At 43.2% G+C, this 21,025-nt stretch overlaps 1 protein-coding gene across 3 annotated transcripts in view; it reads left to right on the top strand.

Annotated features, from left to right (window-relative positions):
- Positions 1-21,025, top strand: part of pcsk5b (proprotein convertase subtilisin/kexin type 5b) — a 280,532-nt gene that overhangs the window by 248,405 nt on the left and 11,102 nt on the right. For all 3 annotated transcript variants that reach the window (XM_070882813.1, XM_070882798.1, XM_070882808.1), the window contains 6 exons: positions 123-259; positions 6,663-6,803; positions 9,242-9,341; positions 15,452-15,645; positions 16,755-16,839; positions 19,939-20,042. In XM_070882813.1, coding sequence (XP_070738914.1) covers positions 123-259; positions 6,663-6,803; positions 9,242-9,341; positions 15,452-15,645; positions 16,755-16,839; positions 19,939-20,042 — 761 coding nt within the window. The remainder of the gene's footprint in view (positions 1-122; positions 260-6,662; positions 6,804-9,241; positions 9,342-15,451; positions 15,646-16,754; positions 16,840-19,938; positions 20,043-21,025) is intronic.

Raw genomic sequence — 21,025 nt, 5'->3', positions numbered from 1 at the left:
TGCAGCACTCCTCATCTACAGTATAGAATACCGCAATTGTTGGCCTATATGTTCGTTGGTGGGAAATGAGAGTACTCCTTTGTATGTCATTCCTGATTTTCTTATCCATGTTTCCATACTAGGTTGTTTGATCATTCCATGGAAGGCTTTAAAAGTTGGGAATTCATGACTACTCATTGCTGGGGCGAAAAGGCAGCAGGTGACTGGGTCCTTGAAATCCACGACAGTCCTTCTCAGCTCAGAAACTTCAAAGCACCAGGTACTTGCAGTAATGACGTACAACTGCTATACATTTTGAACCTCTGCATTTCTTCCATTGTGCAATAGTTTACTGTTGCAATATGGATTCCTAAAATATTCTAGTGTTGAATGAATTATATTTAAATATTTGCAGAGATTTTTGTTAAAATTCTCATGTTTTATACTGAAGAACTAATTCTGTTTGCATGTGGGACAGATTTCAAAGCACTGATAGCAACACTAAAACAAAGTCACAACTTTAAAGCATTTGCCCATGAGCAAGATTGTCAAGCAGTCTAAACGTATGACTAATGTTTGTGGGCATAGGCCTTACCTGCAATGCAGAGCCTGCAAAGTTGGGCTAAGAGCTCGCTGTTTACAGCAGGATTGAGAGATAGCACAGCATCCGGCTGCTGTACCTGCCTCCCTTTGACTGCATCAGTGCCAGGGGCGTGACCTTGTTTACACTACAGCACTGATGAGGCAGCTTCCAGCAGCATCACAGTGATATGAATGCAGCAAAGTTTTGTCATAAAATAATGCTCAAGATAAAAGAGAAGCTCTGTCCACAAGCATGCTTTTCCATTACTTAGCTTGAACATCACGAATAGATGGCAGGCACAGTGCAACGTGGGGAAGGCAAACCAGATTCCCATTTATTTCTGGAATGCAACTGCTAAGAAACCACGGAAGGATGAAATGCATTCTCGCTGGCAATAATACCACTTGTCAAACAGCATCACTAAAAAAGTTTTCCATTGATCAAAGGAATGTATAGGGAGCACCAAGCTGATCAGAGGGTGAAATATTTGTTGCCCACAAAAGTGCCTGAAAAAAAGAGCAGATCTGTTAGTGCAAACTACTCAGCAGGGATACGTGCGTAAAGGGGAATTGGGAAGCAAATAAAGTCATTTCCCTTGGTGAATGGGTTATGTCTCGCAGGTTTAATTAGTTCTGGGCACACCTGTTCATGAACTGTGCCGTTACATCAAGTGTATGGACAGGTCTAATTTCATTCCCTCAGGCAGCGTTTCCTGGATAATTTCTTCCAGAATGTTTCGGAATGTGTTATTAATCACTTCAGATCTGTTTAATTTCAGCCAATACATTGAGCAATAGCCTTTGATCAAATAATTTAATTTGCAAGTGGTTATGTGTTGAGCCAGGTTTTGATTTTTTTTAATGCATTGTATTCCAAACCACGTGCCAGTGCTAAATGTTTCTGATGCCATTAAAGGGTGTTTCAGTTGGCATTGAAAAGCAGTTGTGAAAAAATACAACTTTTTATTTTTTTTGTAGACTCTGGGTCGAAGGGAAAATAATATACAAAAGGCACATCAGTCATCTGAAACAGAGATGGTTGTAATGAACATAATGGAAACACTCTGTTCTTAATTTGAGATTGTTAGTACGTCAAACTATTTTAGTGTATCAAATTTATTTTAAAAATTATGATCTTGTGGTATGGCACAGCTGCTTTACGTGGCAATTCTATGCTCTGTGGTGAGATGCAACTTCGAACCTACTTGTAGCTATTTTATTTTTCTGATTGTGACTCTGCCATATCGGGAGGGGGGGGGGGAGATGCTTTCCAAGCCATAGAGAGGAGACTTGCGTTGCTCACATAAGCCTGGTAACATGTTGCATGCCAATCCTTGAAGCTTGGGTATGATCCATGGTTCAGGAATACTTCTATTTTCTTCCAGAGGCTGGAGGGTAAAGTTAGGGAGACAGCAGAAGGAAAGGATTATAATAAAAATTGCAAGAACTGAAGCTAAATTTTATAGAAGAACAGTATTTCTAATAAGTGCTTCCTGGAAGCTAATGCAATCTCTTCCAGAAATACAATCATCCAATTATAGTTCCGCTGGCAATGTCGAGCATGAGGCAATTCCAACCATGCAGTTCAAGGAATTGGGAGCCACAAGGCACATAACCCTTGACAGTCTTTGAGTGCTCTGGAAGCGGTAACCTCTGCTCCTTTTTGGTGAAATTGCAAAAAAAGCTAGTGATCTTGATCAGTGAGCAAATTGGGCCTTGTAAACTTCAATTCACAGACTTCTGGGAAATTAGTGTAGATGATACATGAGATGGTAAGAGGCTAGGTATTTTGCCGCATGGAGCGGGGGAAGCTTCATTAGGGGAGAACTATCTCTCCCAATTAGGTATTTAATTTTTGCATATTAGTTTCTCACCAGTCCCAATGGGACAAGAACATCACCTACAAACAATTGGGAGAAACTTATTAACACTTCTAAGCTTTTTTAAAAAATTGTCCTTGGGATGTTGATGATGAGACAGTATTTATTACCCATTTTTAGTTTTCCTGAGGCCTTTAAGAGTTAACCATGTAATATGGCAATGGAGTCACATGTAGGCCAAACTGGGTAGGGTGGTAGATGAAGCAAGAAGATTTCAAAAGGGACAAGTGTACCTGACAAACCTCATAAAATTTGTTAAGGTAATAGACATGGTAGATGGGGGAAATGAAGGACAGGAAAAAGGGTAAAACATTTGTCAAAATCAAGTAGGATTCAGGGTAGTTTTGCAGTATGGCTGCAAGTGGGTAGTTCAGTTCTGGGGTCACTTCTGTTCACAGTGTACCAATTATTTTGATATATGGCTAAAGGATGTGTTAAAATTTTCAGATAGCAAAGCAAGAGGTAATAGCTAATTCCTCAAGTCTACAGGAAACTGCAAAGGGATATTGACGAGTAATGGGCTAAAAAGTGGCACTTAGAATTCAATGTCTTAAGTGTGAGGTGGTGCATTTTGGTAAAAGACAGAACAGTAGTAATTATACTCTATGGAAATGGGCTTGTTTCTGTGGAAGAGCAGAGGGATTTGGGGGCAAAGATTCGCAGAACATTAACAGCAGCATCTCCGGTTGATAAGGCTGTATTTAAAAAAAAAAACGAATGGCATTCGAGGCTTTATCACAAGTGGTATAGAATATAAAAGTCACAAAGTAATGATGAGCCTTTATAAAACCTTAAGAGCTCAGTTAGAGTACTGTGTGCAATACTGGGTTGCACTACAGGAAGGATAGTGAGGCTTTAGAGAGAGGACGATACATCTTTACTGGGATACTGCCTGGTAAGACGAAAAACCAGTATGAAGAAATATTTTGGGGAAAAAATCCATTAGAACAGCACAGATAATGGGGCAATATGATGGAAGTGTTTAAAGTTACAAAAAGGATGGCGATGGGCTAGATAGAAGCAGACTATTTCCGGTACATGAAGGGTCAAGAATAAGGGGCCATAGATACAAAATTAAATGCAGGAGATTTAGAACAGAGGGCAGGAGAAACTTCTTTAGAGTTGTGAGGCTGTGACATTTATTCCAGGAATAATGCTTGAAGAAACTGTCAACATTCAAAATTAGAATGGATAGGTGGATGAAGGGCAAGGACTGAAGGGATATGGGAACAGGGCAGATAATGTGATTAGAACAATTTGCTCTCATGAAGGTAAACACTGATATGGACTGGTTGGGCCAAATGGCCTGTTTCTGTGTTTCAACTTTTATGTACTTCTGTGATCACTTCCCTGAAGGACATCAGTGAACTAACTGGATTTTTACAACAATCTGGAAACCAACAAATTACCAGGTTATTGAATACAATTTCACAATTTACCATGTTGGGATTTGAACTTTCCACCTCTAGGTTGATTGTCTAGTATCATAACCACTTAGGCTATTGTATACTTATATATGCTTTGTATATTGTCACATTACGATGTAGATGCAGTTTAGCTTTCTATAAAGATTAAACATAGTTCTATAGGGCTCAAGTTTCGGCTCGAGTTGCTCCTATTTTTTGGAGCAACTAGTTCAGAATGGAGCATCTTAGAAATTGCAATTCTCGGCATTTAGTTTGCTCCAATTCTAGTGAGTTAGAATAGTTTTGTTTCAGGACAGTTTTTTTTTAATCAAAAGGGGGCGATACCAGCCACTTATGCCTGTTTTGAAAACTTACTCCAAACTAATTTAGAATGGAGTAAGTGTAGATTTTTGTACGCTCAGAAAAACCTTACCTACACTTCGAAATCAGGCGTAGGGAACGAGAGAAGGGATCCGGGGGAGGGGGGGGGAAGTTTACAAACATTAAACACTTCACTTTTACAAATAAAGAGCCATCATCAATAATAAATGATAAATAAATCAATAAATCAACCAATAAATCAATTTAAAAAAAAAAACGTTTCTGCTCACCTACTGCAGCACCGGGAGCCCTCCAACAGCGTGCTGGGACGGTCCTCCCCCCCCCCCCCCCCCCCCCCCCCAGTGTGTCTCTCTCTGTCTGTCAGTGTGTCGCTGTGTTTCTGACGGGGAGGGAGGGGGGAGTGAGAGGGAGGGGGGAGTGAGAGGGGAGTGAGAGGAAGGAGGGAGGGAGGGGGAGTGAGAGGAAGGAAGGAGGGAGGGAGGAGTGAGAGGAAGGAAGGAGGGAGGGAGGAGTGGGAGGAAGGAAGGAGGCAGGGAGGGGGGAGTGAGAGGAAGGAAGGAGGCAGGGAGGGAGGAGTGAGAGGAAGGAAGGAGGCAGGGAGGGGGGAGTGAGAGGAAGGAAGGAGGAAGGGAGGGGGGAGTGAGAGGGAGGAAGGGAGGGGGGAGTGAGAGGAAGGAAGGAGGAAGGGAGGGGGGAGTGAGAGGAAGGAAGGAGGGAGGGATGGGGGAGTGAGAGGAAGGAGGGAGGGATGGGGGAGTGAGAGGAAGGAGGGAGGGAGAGGGAGGGGGGAGTGAGGAAGGAAGGAGGGAGGGAGGGGAGAGTGAGAGGAAGGAAGGAGGGAGGGGAGAGTGAGAGGAAGGAAGGAGGGAGTGAGAGGAGGGAGGGGGGAGTGAGAGGAGGGAGGGAGGGGGGAGTGCGAGGAAGGAAGGAGGGAGGGGGGAGTGAGAGGAAGGAAGGAGGGGGGGAGTGAGAGGAAGGGAGAGGGGAGGGAGGAGGGAGGGAGGGGGAGGGAGGTGGGAAGAGAGAGGAAGGAAGGGGGGAGGGAGGGGAAGAGGAGGAGAGGGGAGAAGGGGAGAAGATAAGAGGAGGGGCGGGGAAGGCTTGAGCGGTGGCGGGGGGAGCTGAATGGGAGGTTTCTCAATGTCATCGGCTGATCTTAAGAAATCATCTTCTTGCTTTCATTTAGCATTACTTATCCAGCTTAATATCTTCAGTAAATGGATTAGTTTCAACCTCAGCTTGCCTGAGATGTATCTACGAAGGACCACCCACAACCACTGAAGATACTGTCTATTAAGAATATTAATGTATGTCCTGCAGAGGATGTAGAATGAAGATTTATCTGTTATGACTAGCCTTTCCTCATTCTTTTCACAGTGATATTCATGTACAAGCTCCAACCCTATATTGTCCAGTTGTGCTTTTTGTCATGCTGTCATCTACTCTTTAAAATGAGCACAGGAAAGAGAGAAAGATCAGGTCCCCAGAGTTTCGTAAGCCATTTTTATACTGGTTCTTGTTAAGCTTGTACACCAGGTGTCAATTATGAACTGGCTTTCCTATAAAATCCAATTCCTTTATCCCAGCAGATTTTAGCAGTACAAATACTGAGAGTGCCAGTATAAGAATGTCATAGTCTCACTGGTTCCTTCCCATTATTAACAACTTTTATTTATATAATGCCTCTATTCAAAGATACTTTAGAGAGCAACAAACATCGGGGGAGGTTAGAACAAGTGACTGAAAACTAGTTTGAAAAAATAGGTTTCGAGAAGGTTTATAAAAAGGGCAAAAGTGGAGTTTGAAGAGTGTAGGAAGGGAATTCGAGAGTAGGACTGAAAACTCTGCCCCCATTGGTGGGGCTAAGGATGGGGGGTGTGCGGGTTTACGCAGGAAGATGGAGTCGGAGGACTGAAGGGTGCAAGAGGTTGCAGATTTGTTTGTTTATTCATTCATGGGATGTGGGCATCGCTGGCAAGGCTAGCATTTATTGTCCATCTCTAATTGCCCTTGAGAAGGCGGTGGTGAGCCACCTTCTTGAACTGCAGAGGGCAGTTAAGAGTCAACCATATTGCTGTGGCTCTGGAGTCACATATAGGCCAGACCAGGTAAGGACAGCAGATTTCCTTCCCTAAAGGACATTAGTGAACCAGATGTAGGAAGATGCAAAGCCATGAGATTTGAAGATGATAAAGATTTTAAATTAAAGGGTTGGGGGTGGGGAACTCGTGTAGCTCAGTGGAAATAGAGTGGAAGGATGATTGTGAGATGAAATTGTTAGCTGCATTTAGACATGTTGGAGTTTATGGAAATGGATGATGGAAAGACAGTAAGGGAGAGCATTGGAGTAATCAAGTCTCGAGGTAACATAATGAAAAGTATTTTAGTGGTTGGTTTTCTACAGTTCTATTGAATGAATTCATTGTATTTGTTATAGCTTGTTACAACTCACTGATCGTGTTTATTTTTTGAGGTAAACTGAAGGAATGGTCTCTCGTACTTCATGGTACAACTGTCCATCCATATTCCTCTTCATATGCAACAAAGTTTGATCAACCAAAAGTGCGATCCAGCCCAGAAGATGTCCCCGATGATTATGCGGATGAGTATACTGGTAAGTTGAAATGTGCTGCAAGGAACACATAAGTTGATCATTTTTCTTGGTAGCCAGTGATGGGACTATGCCTCAATCTGTACCTGCTTTCCTTTCTCTCTCTGCCACCCTCCCACAAAGGAATAAACATGCCACTGATTTGGTAACCTGGAATGGCATTCTACCTCAAATTGCACTCGAGGATGAGCTTCAGCTTTGGTTAAATTAATTGGAACGGGGAACATTTTTGATGATGTATTGCAAATTCACCCGCAGCCCCATTTGAGCATCTGTCATTTGCATCGTACCCTTGGAATCATCATCATGATGATGGCCCTTGGAGCTGACATTCTTGAAGAGTTGAATTTAGCATTACTACCAAGATTAAGTATAGACCTTTTTTAAAAGGGAGCTTTTTTATATATGAAGCACAGAACTTTATTTTCTAAAAGAGGTGTACAGAATTTCTACTTGGGTCTGACTGTTTAAACTGAAAAACAAAACTCCTTTTCAAAGGACTATAATCATATTGGCAGGCCTGATAAATATTTTTTTGGAGTTGATTAAACTCACTAGTCTATTATGTTGGTGGTCCTGTGCAATGTTTTTATTAAGCTTTGCTGCACTGTTGACAAAAGGATTATCTATATACGTCCTAAGATCTCATAATTGAGAGGGTGTAGTTATTTCATCCTGTGCACTGTAGCTTAAAATCTCAATTATGAAGTTTTCAACCATTTAACAGGGGATCTCTGGCAATTCCCAAAGTCATCAGATTTCAGTTTTTTTTAAACTTACTGGCATGTAATATCTGTTGCTGTATACTAATAATATTGCTACAGTGATAAATTTGTTTTCCTTTGTTCAGTAGGCACTGTCTTTTCAAAGTTAGGACATGACTTGTGGAATGTTTTGATATTTGCAAGGGACTGTCAAATGCAAAAGCTTGATGGCCATCGCCTTATAGGCAATGTAATGATTACAAATTGTGATAACTAGAATCAGAAATTTTGTTTGCCAGGATAAGGGTAAAAATCAACAGTTGTCAACTGGGATTTCCATTCCATAAAGTCTTTACTATGATTATGGCTGTCAGACTGTCATTTGCTTACATTTATTATCTGTACTCCGAGTTTTATCAAACAATACCAAATATGCAGGCTTTACTTCAACTAATTTTCAATTCCAGTTTCAATGGGTTTATAGAAACATAGAAAATAGGTGCAGGAGTAGGCCATTCGGCCCTTCTAGCCTGCACCGCCATTCAATGAGTTCATGGCTGAACATTCAACTTCAGTACCCCATTCCTGCTTTCTCGCCATACTCCTTGATCCCCCTAGTAGTAAGGACCTCATCTAACTCCTTTTTGAATATATTTAGTGAATTGGCCTCAACAACTTTCTGTGGTAGAGAATTCCACAGGTTCACCACTCTCTGGGTGAAGAAGTTCCTCCGCATCTCGGTCCTAAATGGCTTACCCCTTATCCTTAGACTGTGACCCCTGGTTCTGGACTTCCCCAACATTGGGAACATTCTTCCTGCATCTAACCTATCTAACCCCGTCAGAATTTTAAATGTTTCTATGAGGTCCCCTCTCATTCTTCTGAACTCCAGTGAATACAAGCCCAGTTGATCCAGTCTTTCTTGATAGGTCAGTCCTGCCATCCCGGGAATCAGTCTGGTGAACCTTCGCTGCACTCCCTCAATAGCAAGAATGTCCTTCCTCAGGTTAGGAGACCAAAACTGTACACAATACTCCAGGTGTGGCCTCACCAATGCCCTGTACAACTGTAGCAACACCTCCCTGCCCCTGTACTCAAATCCCCTTGCTATGAAGGCCAACATGCCATTTGCTTTCTTAACCGCCTGCTGCACCTGCATGCCAACCTTCAATGACTGATGTACCATGACACCCAGGTCTCTTTGCACCTCCCCTTTTCCTAATCTGTCACCATTCAGATAATAGTCTGTCTCTCTGTTTTTACCACCAAAGTGGATAACCTCACATTTATCCACATTATACTTCATCTGCCATGCATTTGCCCACTCACCTAACCTATCCAAGTCGCTCTGCAGCCTCACAGCATCCTCCTCGCAGCTCACACTGCCACCCAACTTAGTGTCATCCGCAATTTTGGAGATACTACATTTAATCCCCTCATCTAAATCATTAATGTACAGTGTAAACAGCTGGGGCCCCAGCACAGAACCTTGCGGTACCCCACTAGTCCCTACATTTTCATATCAAAAGGCGCTAAAGAGACTCACCATGCAGTAAAAGCAACTTAAAGTTAATTTTAACTGTCAGCATTTTCCATTAAGTTAAGAGAATGATGAAAGCATATTTTCTGCTAGTATTCATTCACTGCTTCTGTATTTAAGGTTTCTGAATGAAATGTTGCTTCTCGAGATAAATTTGAGATCAATTAATCAAAAACATCAACATCTTCTTTGTTTAGGATCCTGTGACATTGAATGTCATAATGGCTGCGATGGACCTGGGCCTCAACAATGCATTGATTGTTTGCATTATTTCCTCAAGTTTAAAAACAATACCAGGTAGGTCAATTTACTAGGAACCATGTGTCAATAAACTACTAAACTCTCAAAGTTAAAGTGATTAAAGTTAATCTAGACTGACCTGTAATTAGATAATGATGCAGCTGTCAAACTTTGAAATGCCTAAACCTTTGAAATCCATCTGCACATCATCCTGTAATAACAGAGGTTTTTTGCCAGGGGTTTGAAATTGTGTATGGTGTGACAGATTTTGTTCTGCCAAGCCAGTGTAGTAATGTTTCTGCTTTGATTCCATCTCATTGTAGATTAGTTCTTTGCAAGTTGACAATCTTGTACTGCAATCTATGAAAATTTCTGTGTCAAACAAAAAGTATATACCAGAAAACTCATACTGTACCAACGTGTTGCTTTTTAAACACTTTCTACAGGTGATCCTCATATTTATTTTAAAAAGCCAAACTCTTTATTTTCCCAATGAAATCACAAAAATGCATTTGATATCATTCTTTTTTTCAGATATGCTTTTCAAATTAGCCATTTCAAAGGCAACCACTTTCAATAAAGCTAAGAAACATATTTTAACCTCTAGATTTACAAATCTTACATTGAAGTGGTTTGAATTAAGAATACTGTGTGCAGTCTCTCCAAAACCCATTTGGTTTGACTAGCCTGGGCATACTACAGGTATGCATTTCCTATGAATACACCAGCATCATAAAGTAGATAGAGCTGCAGTAATGATGACTTTGTTCAAAGGTCTCATAGCTACATAAGCATCTAGGTTGGGACTACATATCTACATTTTAATAGGGTCTTCTAGGTCAAGAGGTTTCAGTTGAGCCTAAATGAGGACTTCAGTTTCAGTCTGAGGAAGAGAGTGTTCAAAGATCAGGCCCTTAAATTTAGCACCAAGCTTATGGTCTATGGGGCTGTAGTGATACCCACCCTCCTGTATGGCTCAGAGACGTGGATCATATACAGTAGACACCTCAAATCGCTGGAGAAATACCACCAACGATGTATTCGCAAGATCCTGCAAATCCCCTGGGAGGACAGATGCACCAACGTTAGTGTTCTCGATCAAGCCAACATCCCCAGCATCGAAGCACTGACCACACTCGACCAGCTCTGTTGGGCGGGCCACATTGTTCACATGCCTAACACAAGACTCCCAAAGCAAGCACTCTACTTGGAACTCCTTCATGGCAAGCGAGCCACAGGTGGGCAGAGGACACGTTTCAAGGACACCCTCCAAATTTCCTTGATAAAAGGCAACATCCCCACTGACATCTGGGAGTCTCTGACCAAGGACCGGCCTAAGTAGAGGAAGAGCATCTGGGAGGGCGCTAAGCATCTCGAGTCTCATCGCCGAGAGCATGCAGAAAACCAGCGCAGGCAGCGGAAGGAGCACGCGGCAAACCAGACTCCCCACCCACCCTTTAGTTCAACAACTGTCTGTCCCACCTGTGACAGGCTGTAATTCCCGTATTGGACTGTTCAGTCACCTGAGAACTCGCTTTTAGAGTGGAAGCAAGTCTTCCTCGATTTTGAGGGACTGCCTATGATGATGATTGCTAAAATTATGCTGTCATCTAATAAATTCCTTGTATACAACACCATTTTTCAGATCAGCAAAATAAATGTTTTTAGTATCAGTTCATGATTCATGTGTGCATTTGACCCAGTTTGTACAAGAACTTTGAGTTACTGAACCTCAACATCCTGCTTTAGCTCAGAGTTTCTGCAATATGCCAACAGTGAAATGCAGTGTCCCCTGCCAGTGGACTCCATTGTAGATTTGAACATTTTAATACAAAGCTGTCTGTTGCCCACTAAAATGGGGTTGTTACAGCCTATGCTAGCCCATGGGAAAATTCTGGCGCTTCCCTTCTGAAACCCCAGTAAAGATTCTCTAGACTTCTCCAGACTTTCTCAGTAATTATCAGCCTCAGTATTCTGGGTTTCATTGCAATTAGCATTTGGGTCCACCTTGTTTTGTCATAGAATAGTATTCCAAAAATAAAGCCTGAATTCTCTGAATGGCTTGTTGGTACTACAGGCAAAGCTGTTCTATCCTCCTCTTGTTGGTTTACTGCTTTAATCCACCAGCTACAAATCTAGGAAGTTTAAATTTCTCTTTATACATAGTTAATGACAAATGGCTTTGAATCATTCCAATTTCGAGAATGTAATTTCATTATTGGGCCATTAATTATGGAAGAAAAGATGATGGTCTGGAATTTCCGGGCAGTAGCAAAGTGATGGTGCTCACCGCTGACCTCAGAATTGTAGGAAGTTACGACATAGAAGGAGGCCATTTGGCCTATTGTGTCTGGGCCGGCTGAAAAAGAGCTATCCAGCTGGATCCCAATTCTTGGCCCATAGCCCTGTAGGTCACGGCACTTCAAGTGCATATTCAATTAATTTTTAAATGCAATAAGGATTTCTGCCTCTACCACCCTTTCAGGCAGTGAGTTCCAGACCCCTACCACCCTCTGGGTGAAATAAAATTCTCCTCCACACCTCTCTAATCCTTCTACCAATTACTTTAAATCTATGCCCCAGGTTATTGACCTCTCTGCTACGGGAAATTGGTCCTTCTAATCTACTCCATCTAGGCCCCTCATAATTTTATACACCTCCATTAAATCTCCTCTCAGCCTCCTCTGTTCCAAAGAAAACAACCCCAGCCTATCCAATCTTTCCTCATAACTAAATTTCTCTAGTCCTGGCAACATCCTTGTAAATCTCCTCTGTACCCTCTCGAGTACAATCATAACTTTCCTGTAATGTGGTGACCAGAACCGTACACAGTACTCTATCTGTGACCTAACTTGTGTTTTATACAGTTCTAGCATAATCTCCTTGCCCTTATATTCTATGCCTCGGCTAATAAAGTAAAGTATCCCGCATGCCGCCTTAACCACCATCTGATTTACCTGTCCTACCTTCAGGGATCTGTGGACTATGCATTCCAAGATCCCTCTCTTCCTCTACACTTCTCGGTATCCTACCATTTATTGTGTATTCCCTTGTCTTATTTGCTTTCCCTAAATGCAATGCCTCATACTTTTCTGGATTGAATTCCATGGGCCACATTTCTGCCTAGCTGATCAGTCCACTGATCCCATGGGCTTTTACTTTTATGACCAGTCTGAAATGTGGGCCCTAGTCTAAAGCCGTGCTAAAATCCATGTAGACTGCATCAAACGTACTACCCTCATCATGTTACCTTCTCAAAAAATTCAATCAAATTAGTCAGACATGACCTTCCCATAACACATCCATGTTGACTGTACTTATTTAATCCGTGCCTTTCTAAATGACAATTAATACTGTCCTTCAGAATTTTTTCTAATAATTTGCTCATCACCGAGGCTGACTGGCCTGTATTTACGTGGTCTATCCATTTCTCCCTTCTTAAATAAGGGTGCAACATTAGCAGTCCTCAGACACCATGCTTGTAGTCAGAGAGGATTTTAAAATTATGGTCGCATAGAGCCTCTGTTATTTCCTCCCATGCTTCTCTTAACAGCCTGGGATGTGTTTAATTCAGGCCTGGCAGTTTATCTGCTTTCAAAAATGCTAAACCTCTAAATATTTCCACTCATGCTATGTTTATCTCAACTAATATTTCACAGTCCTCCTCCTTAACTACAATGTGTGCATCATTATTCTCTTTTGTGAAAACAGTTGCAAAGTATTCATTAAGAACCATACCCACGCCTTCCACCTTCACACACAGGTTACCTTTTTGGTCTCTAATAGGTCCTATTCTTTACTTGTCCTCTTGCTCTTTATGTATTTATAAAACATTTTTAACCCTGGCACTAGCGAGGCAACATACATCCTGGAGTCATGTCTGCGGCCACAAACGCCTGTCTGTTTCCCTAACTGCTGAATCCCTTACCACTATTGCTTTCCTCACCACCCTCCTCCTCCTCCTCTCCTCCATACCCCGTCCTGCACAGCTGAGCCATTCATAGTGCTGTTGACTTGGCTCTGGCTGTACTCCCAAGAGGAACCATCACTCTCACCAGTATTCAACCGGTTAGAGAGCAAGATCCACCTGCACTACCTGCCTGGTCCTCCTTGTCTGTCTGGCCGCCACCCATTCCCTCTCTGCCTGCACACTCTTAAGCTACGGGGTGACCACCTCCTGAAACCCGAAGCTCAAACTCCTCCAGCTGACGTCATTTCTGCAAATGTGGTTGTCAAGGACATGAAGCAACCTGGACTTCCCACATGGCAGAGAATGTGTATTTGACTGGACTGAGGGTCCCTGGCATGCCTCTACTTATCAGACTACTAACTAAACATCTTAGTTTAGCTCACTGCCCTGAAGAGGAAATAAATACAAAGGTAATACTCACCAACCAATCATCTACCTGCTGTCCTGAGACACTATTTTCTGCCTGTACTTAGCTCAGCTCTCCTGCTCTCAGGCCCTCCTTTTATCTGCCTCCATTGGCCCTTAGCTTCCTGTTGCCCACCAATCCACTCGCTCAGTGGCAGTGAAGTCACTTTTGAATTTATTTCTTTGTTTTCCATGTTCAGATCGCTCTCTGACTCTGACTGATCGCTCTCACTGACTCTGCTGCTAGTATCGATTGTCCTCTCGCACTGCTCTCCCTTGAGCTCACTCTCTCTGACTCTCTGCCAATGGTTCTCCCCCCTTTTATCTGTTATCCTCTCGTAGTGTTTTTTCTCTGGCTCACGTTCTCCGCTCTCATTCTAGCAATCTCTGTGGTGTCAATTTCACTTTTCCTGATGCTAATTTGGTTCTGGGGTTAAGTCCAAGGGATCTCCAGTGTCCAGCAACAGTGATATCATCAAGTACGCTAAGCAGCTAGTCACATTGAATAATTCTCTCAGACAGCAAACCAGGAAATAAGGCATAGATTATAATTCACTTTATACATTTTATAGAGAGCAAAATAAAGATTGGAACATACACATGGGATTAAGGTAGAAGGTAAAATATCCTTAAAATAATTTGTATAACAGGTATAGCGTCGAGAATCCAGAAACCTCCGGACCGAGGCCGCTCCGGATTCTGTGTATTTCCGGACTAGGAACGTGTTTCCGACGTTCCGAGTGCGGAAACACCTGGGCCTAGGTAGGTAGGGGAGGGGAGGGGGTGTCGAGCGGCAGCTGGAGGGGGCGGGCGGCCCGAGGCAGGGGCGAGGTCGGTGGCGGCCCGAGGTGGGGGGAAGATCAACGGCAGGGGAGAGGTCGGCGGCAGCCCAAGGCGGGAGCGAGTTCGGTGGGGAAGAGGTCGGTGGTGGCCCAAGGCAGGGATCTGGATTTCGGAACATTATGGATTGCAGAACTCTGGATTCTTAACGCAGTATATGGGGAAAAAAAGGAATTTTTATCATAGTGGAAAAATCTGACGTTCCACAAATATAAAATTAGTTTTACAGGCTCAGAGAGGTTGTTCAGCAGTAATTATCACTCGGTATGCCTTTAATAACCCAGTTACACCTCATTGAACAAGGCTTAACTTTATCGGGGGTTTTAATAGAGATATTGCAGCATAAAAGGGGACATTCATGTCTAATCACTAATTCTGTACTGAATACCGTCTGCGGGGTCTTCAGCAGCAGCTGTGGAGGAGCAGATAATCACTGACAGCAACTTCTGGATATCTGCGTTTAGCTGCATGTGCGGGCGCCAGAAGTTGCTAAGTTACTGTCGGTTTTACAGGGTAATGGCGATGATCACTGACCATTTCACAGTCATTACAGCTGCAAAATTCATGCCTATTTTTTATTGAGGGTATTTTTTAATTATTAAAAGCTAAAATATGAGGTGAGCTCTGAATATAACCTAAGTAAGCTAGGGGTAAGATCAGAGGATTTAGTAAATCAGTGAGTAAGAATTTGAATTTGATGGGAGGAATTTCTTTGTTCGGAGAGGAATTATTTTAAGAATAATCCAGCTAGATTATGTTGGCATATTATAGAGTTGTGTGCTTGTATGCAGCATTGAACTTGAATTGACTAATAGTGCAGTAATGGTCCAACTTGGTCTGTGGTGGGTTTGAACACCGAGTAGCATTGAAGGTAATTCTTTGCCACCGTTTCTCTCTCTAAGAAAGGGTAGAGGATTCCAAGTCTAACCGTAATCATTTGTTGTGAATGCAGAACATGTGTTCCTGAATGTCCAAGAGGATTCTTTGGTGATGAGAAGAAACGCTGTAAAAAATGCTGGTCAATCTGTGAGATGTGTATAGGGAGCCGTAGTGACCAGTGCACTTCCTGTAAAAATGGCTATCACTTGAATGAAGAGACAAATGCCTGTATACCCAACTGCTCAGATAGCTTCTACCTCGATAAAGGTAAGGTTTTGCTTTAAGAAAGAAAAGTAAGCAATAATTACATTGGATGAAATGATGATTGCTACAGATTCTTAAATGCTATCAATATCTCTGTTAATGTTCACTACTGTTGCTTTAACACACTGGTATTCCTGTGGTTTCAGTGCTGCAGTACTGATCTTGAACTGTGGTTGCTTTCTCCTTTTGAGCTACTAGACCTGGTGATGAATTGCCAAATCATATATCCACACCTAGACTAATCTCTAGATTTCTGTTTCTCTTATCTTTTGAGTTGAGTGTGATTGAACTCATTTTTGGTGAGACTTCTGATGGCATAGTTCATGAATTGACTGCCTAGTGTTGAACTGAACCACACAAATCAGAAAGGAACTAGTTCAAACCCTGTCCTGGTAAAGTTGGCTGGTCTCTGTTAGGAAATCACCCATCATTGCAGCTGGTCGTTGAATAGCAGCTATGTAAATATAAAGCCGATTTTCCTATGCAAGAAGATGCTTATTTCCCGAGTGCAAAGTGGAGATAGAAGGGTTGCAGACCAGTAATGTTGGGTCTTCCACCTTCCCAACACTCCTTCCTCATTGCATTGCCTGTGTGCTTCCAGAGGTTCCTCAGGGCAGGGGCAGAATGCAGGCATGTACAACTACAATCCATGTAACTGTTCTATGATAGTGAAGTAGGAGTGATGTCACCACACCATCCAATTCATTTTCCTAGGCCCAAATGTAAGGGTTCCCAAAAATCATTTGTGTCTTACTGCTTGTATCCAGCCAGAAATTGCCTGGTTTGGAATCCATTTTAGACGCGGGCTGCTTGACTTGCTCGCAGGTGGGGGGTGGGTGGGGGGAGTAAATTACTCCCATGAACTATTAGCGCAATAAAAATTCTGCAATGTTCTGCCAACTGCTACTTTATAATGCAAGACAGGAGCTCTTTTTTTCTAAACAAACTACTTGTTTAACCTCTGGGATTTTCTTCAGTTACAGTGTCATAATATCATCATTCCAGGCAATGCAAAATTTCTGTGCGTGTTTTCCAAGTTTCCCTTCTCCACCCCAGCACTACAGGCCAGACTTCAGTTTATCTTACCGTTATGTATTCCTATCTCTTCCTAGGTGAGAATGTGTGTAGAAGATGTAGTGAAAACTGCAGGAGATGTGCTGCGTTCCACCATTGCACAGATTGCAGAACAGGCTGGAGGTAGGAGCATCGTTTTTATATTTTTTTAAAGGGAGTAAGAGAGAGCTGAATGGCATTTGAGTCTAGAGACAAACTAGAAAAGTCTCTGAACTCTACATCATCATCATAGGCAGTCCCTCGGAATCGAGGAAGACTTGCTTCCACTCCTGAAGTGAGTTCTTTGGTGGCTGAACAGTCCAAAACGAGAGCCACAGACTCCGTCACAGGTGGAACAGACATTTGCTGAGGGACTGGGTGGGTGGGACTGGTTTGTCACATGCTCCTTCCGCTGCCTGCACTTGACTTCTTCACGCTCTCGGCGTTGAGATTCGAAGAGCTCAAAGCCCTCCCGGATGCACTTTCTCCACCCAGGGCGGTCTTTGGCCAGGGACTTCCAGGTGTCAGTGGTGATGTTGCACTTTACCAGGGAGGCTTTGAGGGTGTCTTTGTAACGTTTTTGCTGCCCACCTTTGGCTCATTTGCCTTGAAGGAGCTCCGCACAAAGCATTTGCTTATGGAGTTAATGTTGATGATGGATTGGATTAGGCGGTGGTCCATCCAGCAGTCGTCAGCTCCTGTCATGGTGCGGGTGATGCACACATCCTTGCGATCCCTGGCTCGGACGATGACAGTCGAGTAGGTGCCAGTATTTGGAGCGAGGGTGTTGCCACGATGCTTTGTATTTGTCCCTCTGGCGGAACAGGGTGTTGGTAATGAGGAGTTCATGTTCTAGACATTTTGTCAGGAGTAGAATACCGCTGGAATTGACTTTCTCTACCTCCTCTCTGCCAATCACGCCTCCCTAGAGGACTATGTCTTTGCCAACCCTGGCATTAAAATCACCCAGAAGGATCAATTTGTCGCCCGTGGAGACACGGGACAAGGATGTCTCGAGGTTGGAATAAAAACCCTCTTTAGCCTCATCCATTGCATCGAGTGTGGGGGCGTACGCACTGATGACTGTGGCACATTAGTTCCGAGATAGGGTGGTACGGAGAGTCATGAGGCATTCGTTGACCCCGCAGGGGGAGTCTTTGAGGCGGTCGACCAGCTCATTCTTGACGGCAAAGCCGACTCCATGAAGGCAGGGTTCTGCCTCTGGTTTCCCTTTCCAGAAGAAGGTGTAACCTCCACCATGTTCCTTCAACTGGGCTTCCCCTGCCCGCCGGGTCTCGCTTAGGGCGGCGATGTCGATGTCAAAACGTCTGAGTTCCCGGGCAACTATGGCGGTGTGGTGTTCCGGTCTGTTGCTGTTGGGATTGTTCATGAGGGTCCTGACGTTCCAGGTCCCGAACTTCATACTGACGGAGTGGAAGATGCCTGTGCGTGAGTTCATTTAACATGGGGCAGCTGCTGCACACCGGCAACCACACGGGCTTAGCTGAACAAGGTCTTGGTCCAGTGGCAAGGAGGTCCAAGACAACTGGAGACCAGGCACAGCTCGATAAGCCTAATTGCCTACGGAGAAGTGTTGGCCGCAAGCTCAGCGCCGGGTGGCACCATTGATGGTAGATGGCCCGAGGCTAGGTTGGGGGGCAGGCATTAGGAAGGTGACTTCCAAAGTTATTTTAAAAGTTAAAAGTTGATAAAGGTTCCCAATTTATTTCAAAAGCTGTGGAGTTGTGAAAACATTTTAATAAGTTTCTAAGAGTTGTTAAAAGTCAAAGATGTAGGTTAATAATAAATGTTTAAAAGTATATTGGTTGAGAGTCTAAAATGTAAGTTTTAAAACTTGACAGTCTCCGGCTCAGCTGCTGAGGTTGGGCCGCGCCTCCGGTCGATATCCCGCTGAAGGTAGAAGTTGAGCCGGCCTGAAGGTGTCGGTGGTCAGGGCGCGGTTGGTGTCCCTGGAGCTCCGATGGGCTGGAAATCCCTCCTATCTCGGTGTCTCCGCTAGGCTGGAGCCCCTGCTCTCTCGGTGTCCCCGCCGGGCCGGAGCCCCCACTCTCCCAGCGTTTCCGCTGGGCTGGAGCCCCTGCTCTCCCGGTGTCCCCGCTGTGAATTCTTCTCTGCACCAGCTGCCCCCGGCCGAAGGGACTCTGCACCGGCCCAAAGTAATATGTGGTCCTCTTTTCATATGTTGATCTGAATGGATTTTGATAGCAGCTTAACTTAATTCTTGTTTGTATGAAACAAGTCTTCAGACTTAAATACATTTTTCTTGTGGCCTATTTTTGTATGTATAATCAATTTTATTTCACATTGGCTCATAAAATACACAGTTCGTTCAGAGTTTTGCTCTAATTTATGAAATTAATATTTGCAATATCCCTCCATTCCAGCTGGTAAATTTGCAGTACAATATAGGATTCTGGAAGGGCCCAGGAATTAATGTGCTGAGTTAGGTGATCTCAGCTAGGGCAATGCAATGGTAAGGATGTTACAACCGGCCTTCGCATCCTGAGCGAGGGCGATGACGATGACGAATATTAGCAGGGATTCTTGCTCCTGATTGTTATCCCATTGACTCCCATGCTGTAAAGTTCATAAATGTGGATATCAAGGAGAATGTGATCTAGATTGCCTATGATGGCCCTCTCCCTCCACAGTCAAATGGGTTGTCACATTGTTTAGTCTTGCACATAGCCAGTTAGCTAAGATATCCAAGTTGCTGGCTCACATGGAATTGTTGCACTTTCAGGACAGGAAGGCAGACATTCCACCATGTTGTTACCTTAAACAATCACATCTCTAACTACAGAAATTTACAGCACAGAAGGAAGCCATTTGGTGCATCATGTTTGTGCTGGCCTTTTGTCACAGCAATTCACGATTAATCCCATTTTCCTCATCTCTCCTCAAAGCTTTGTAATTTGCTCTGTTTCAAATGTTGATCTGCTCTTCCCTTGAAAGATATAATGGTCTGTACCCCATGTGACAAAGCATCTCGTGTTCTAACAATTCTGAGTAAAGAAATCTCCAAATATCTTGACTCTGTGTCTCTCTCTCTCTCTAACTATTTTAAATTGATGATCCCTTTGAACCCAGACAGAGTTGAGGTAATCATGAAAACTAGCCTTTAAGTTGTACATGAGATTTTTCACCAATTTTCATGTTTTGTGTGTCATATATCACAATGGACCATAATTTTCAGTGACTTGTGTTTCCTGTTTCTGCCAGGTTGCAAGGACTAAAGTGTGTCTTCAGTTGTGAAGCTGGAACTTACTTTAATTCACTGAGCAGGGTTTGTGAGAGATGCCATATATCCTGTGCAACTTGTGCAGGTAACTTTGCTACATAAATCTTAGCATGTTATGTTCTTTTTGAGGAGAAGGAGAGACAGAATGGTTGGTTTGGCCAGTTATTTTCCTCGGTTTATTTATCTTATTTCAGTGATCTAAAATTGGACTACTTATTAGTGTTGGTGTGCAGGTGCTTATGCCATATTAATTTCCTAAGTATTATTTTTCTATGTTGGATGAATATTTTGTAATGTGGCAAAAGTTGAATGAGCTTGACACTGTATTAGTGTCCCAGGCATGCAATGTTTGTTCTGCAGTTGAACTATGTTCTTGTTTTTTCTTGGACAGCATTTAATCTGGGACTGAGTGCTGTGTTCACCAGTCAGCCAAGCTGCTCAACTCTCCTTCCGTCCTGTTCGTTGCACTTCTCTCTTCTGTCCCCATGTGCCCCAGCTGATATTTCTTTCACTCTTCCCTCTTCATTCCTCACCCTGCCCCCTGGAATCATCAATAACCAAACCGCTCTACATTGCCCTGCAAAATGAATGTGCCGCCAGGAACCAGGTCCTCGCCATCCACAACATTATCTGGATGAAGTTTTTAAATCTTGGACACTTTCTTTCACTGTCTGGCTAAACATTCCACCTCATTTCTTACTAAACTGCTATGGGGGTGGTGTAGCATTTATTCCGTCTTGAAATTTAACTTATTCCCATAATCTTCTTGCACCATCTCCACTTTTGAGCACCTTGTTCGATGTTGCCCTTACCATCTCTCCTTCAAACCCTTGTCTACTGTCTCCTTTCACCTTTCACCTTTCCAAGTTCCCTGCTGCAGGGACAGACTGGCTCAGAGATGAATGATGTTGCATCTAGGAAGTTTGTGTCTCTAGTGCGTGAATACTATTTTTTCTTTTACAAATCCACAACAGCTCTATTTAGATTGTCATCTTGGGCTCAGCACTGGTTCCTCTCCGATATGTGGATGGATTCTAGACTGCAATTAAATGCGCTTAGTCGAATCTT

Source organism: Pristiophorus japonicus, chromosome 1, assembly GCF_044704955.1.
Source record: "Pristiophorus japonicus isolate sPriJap1 chromosome 1, sPriJap1.hap1, whole genome shotgun sequence".
Taxonomy (NCBI): domain Eukaryota; kingdom Metazoa; phylum Chordata; class Chondrichthyes; family Pristiophoridae; genus Pristiophorus; species Pristiophorus japonicus.
This window is presented reverse-complemented; position numbering and strand designations above follow the sequence as displayed.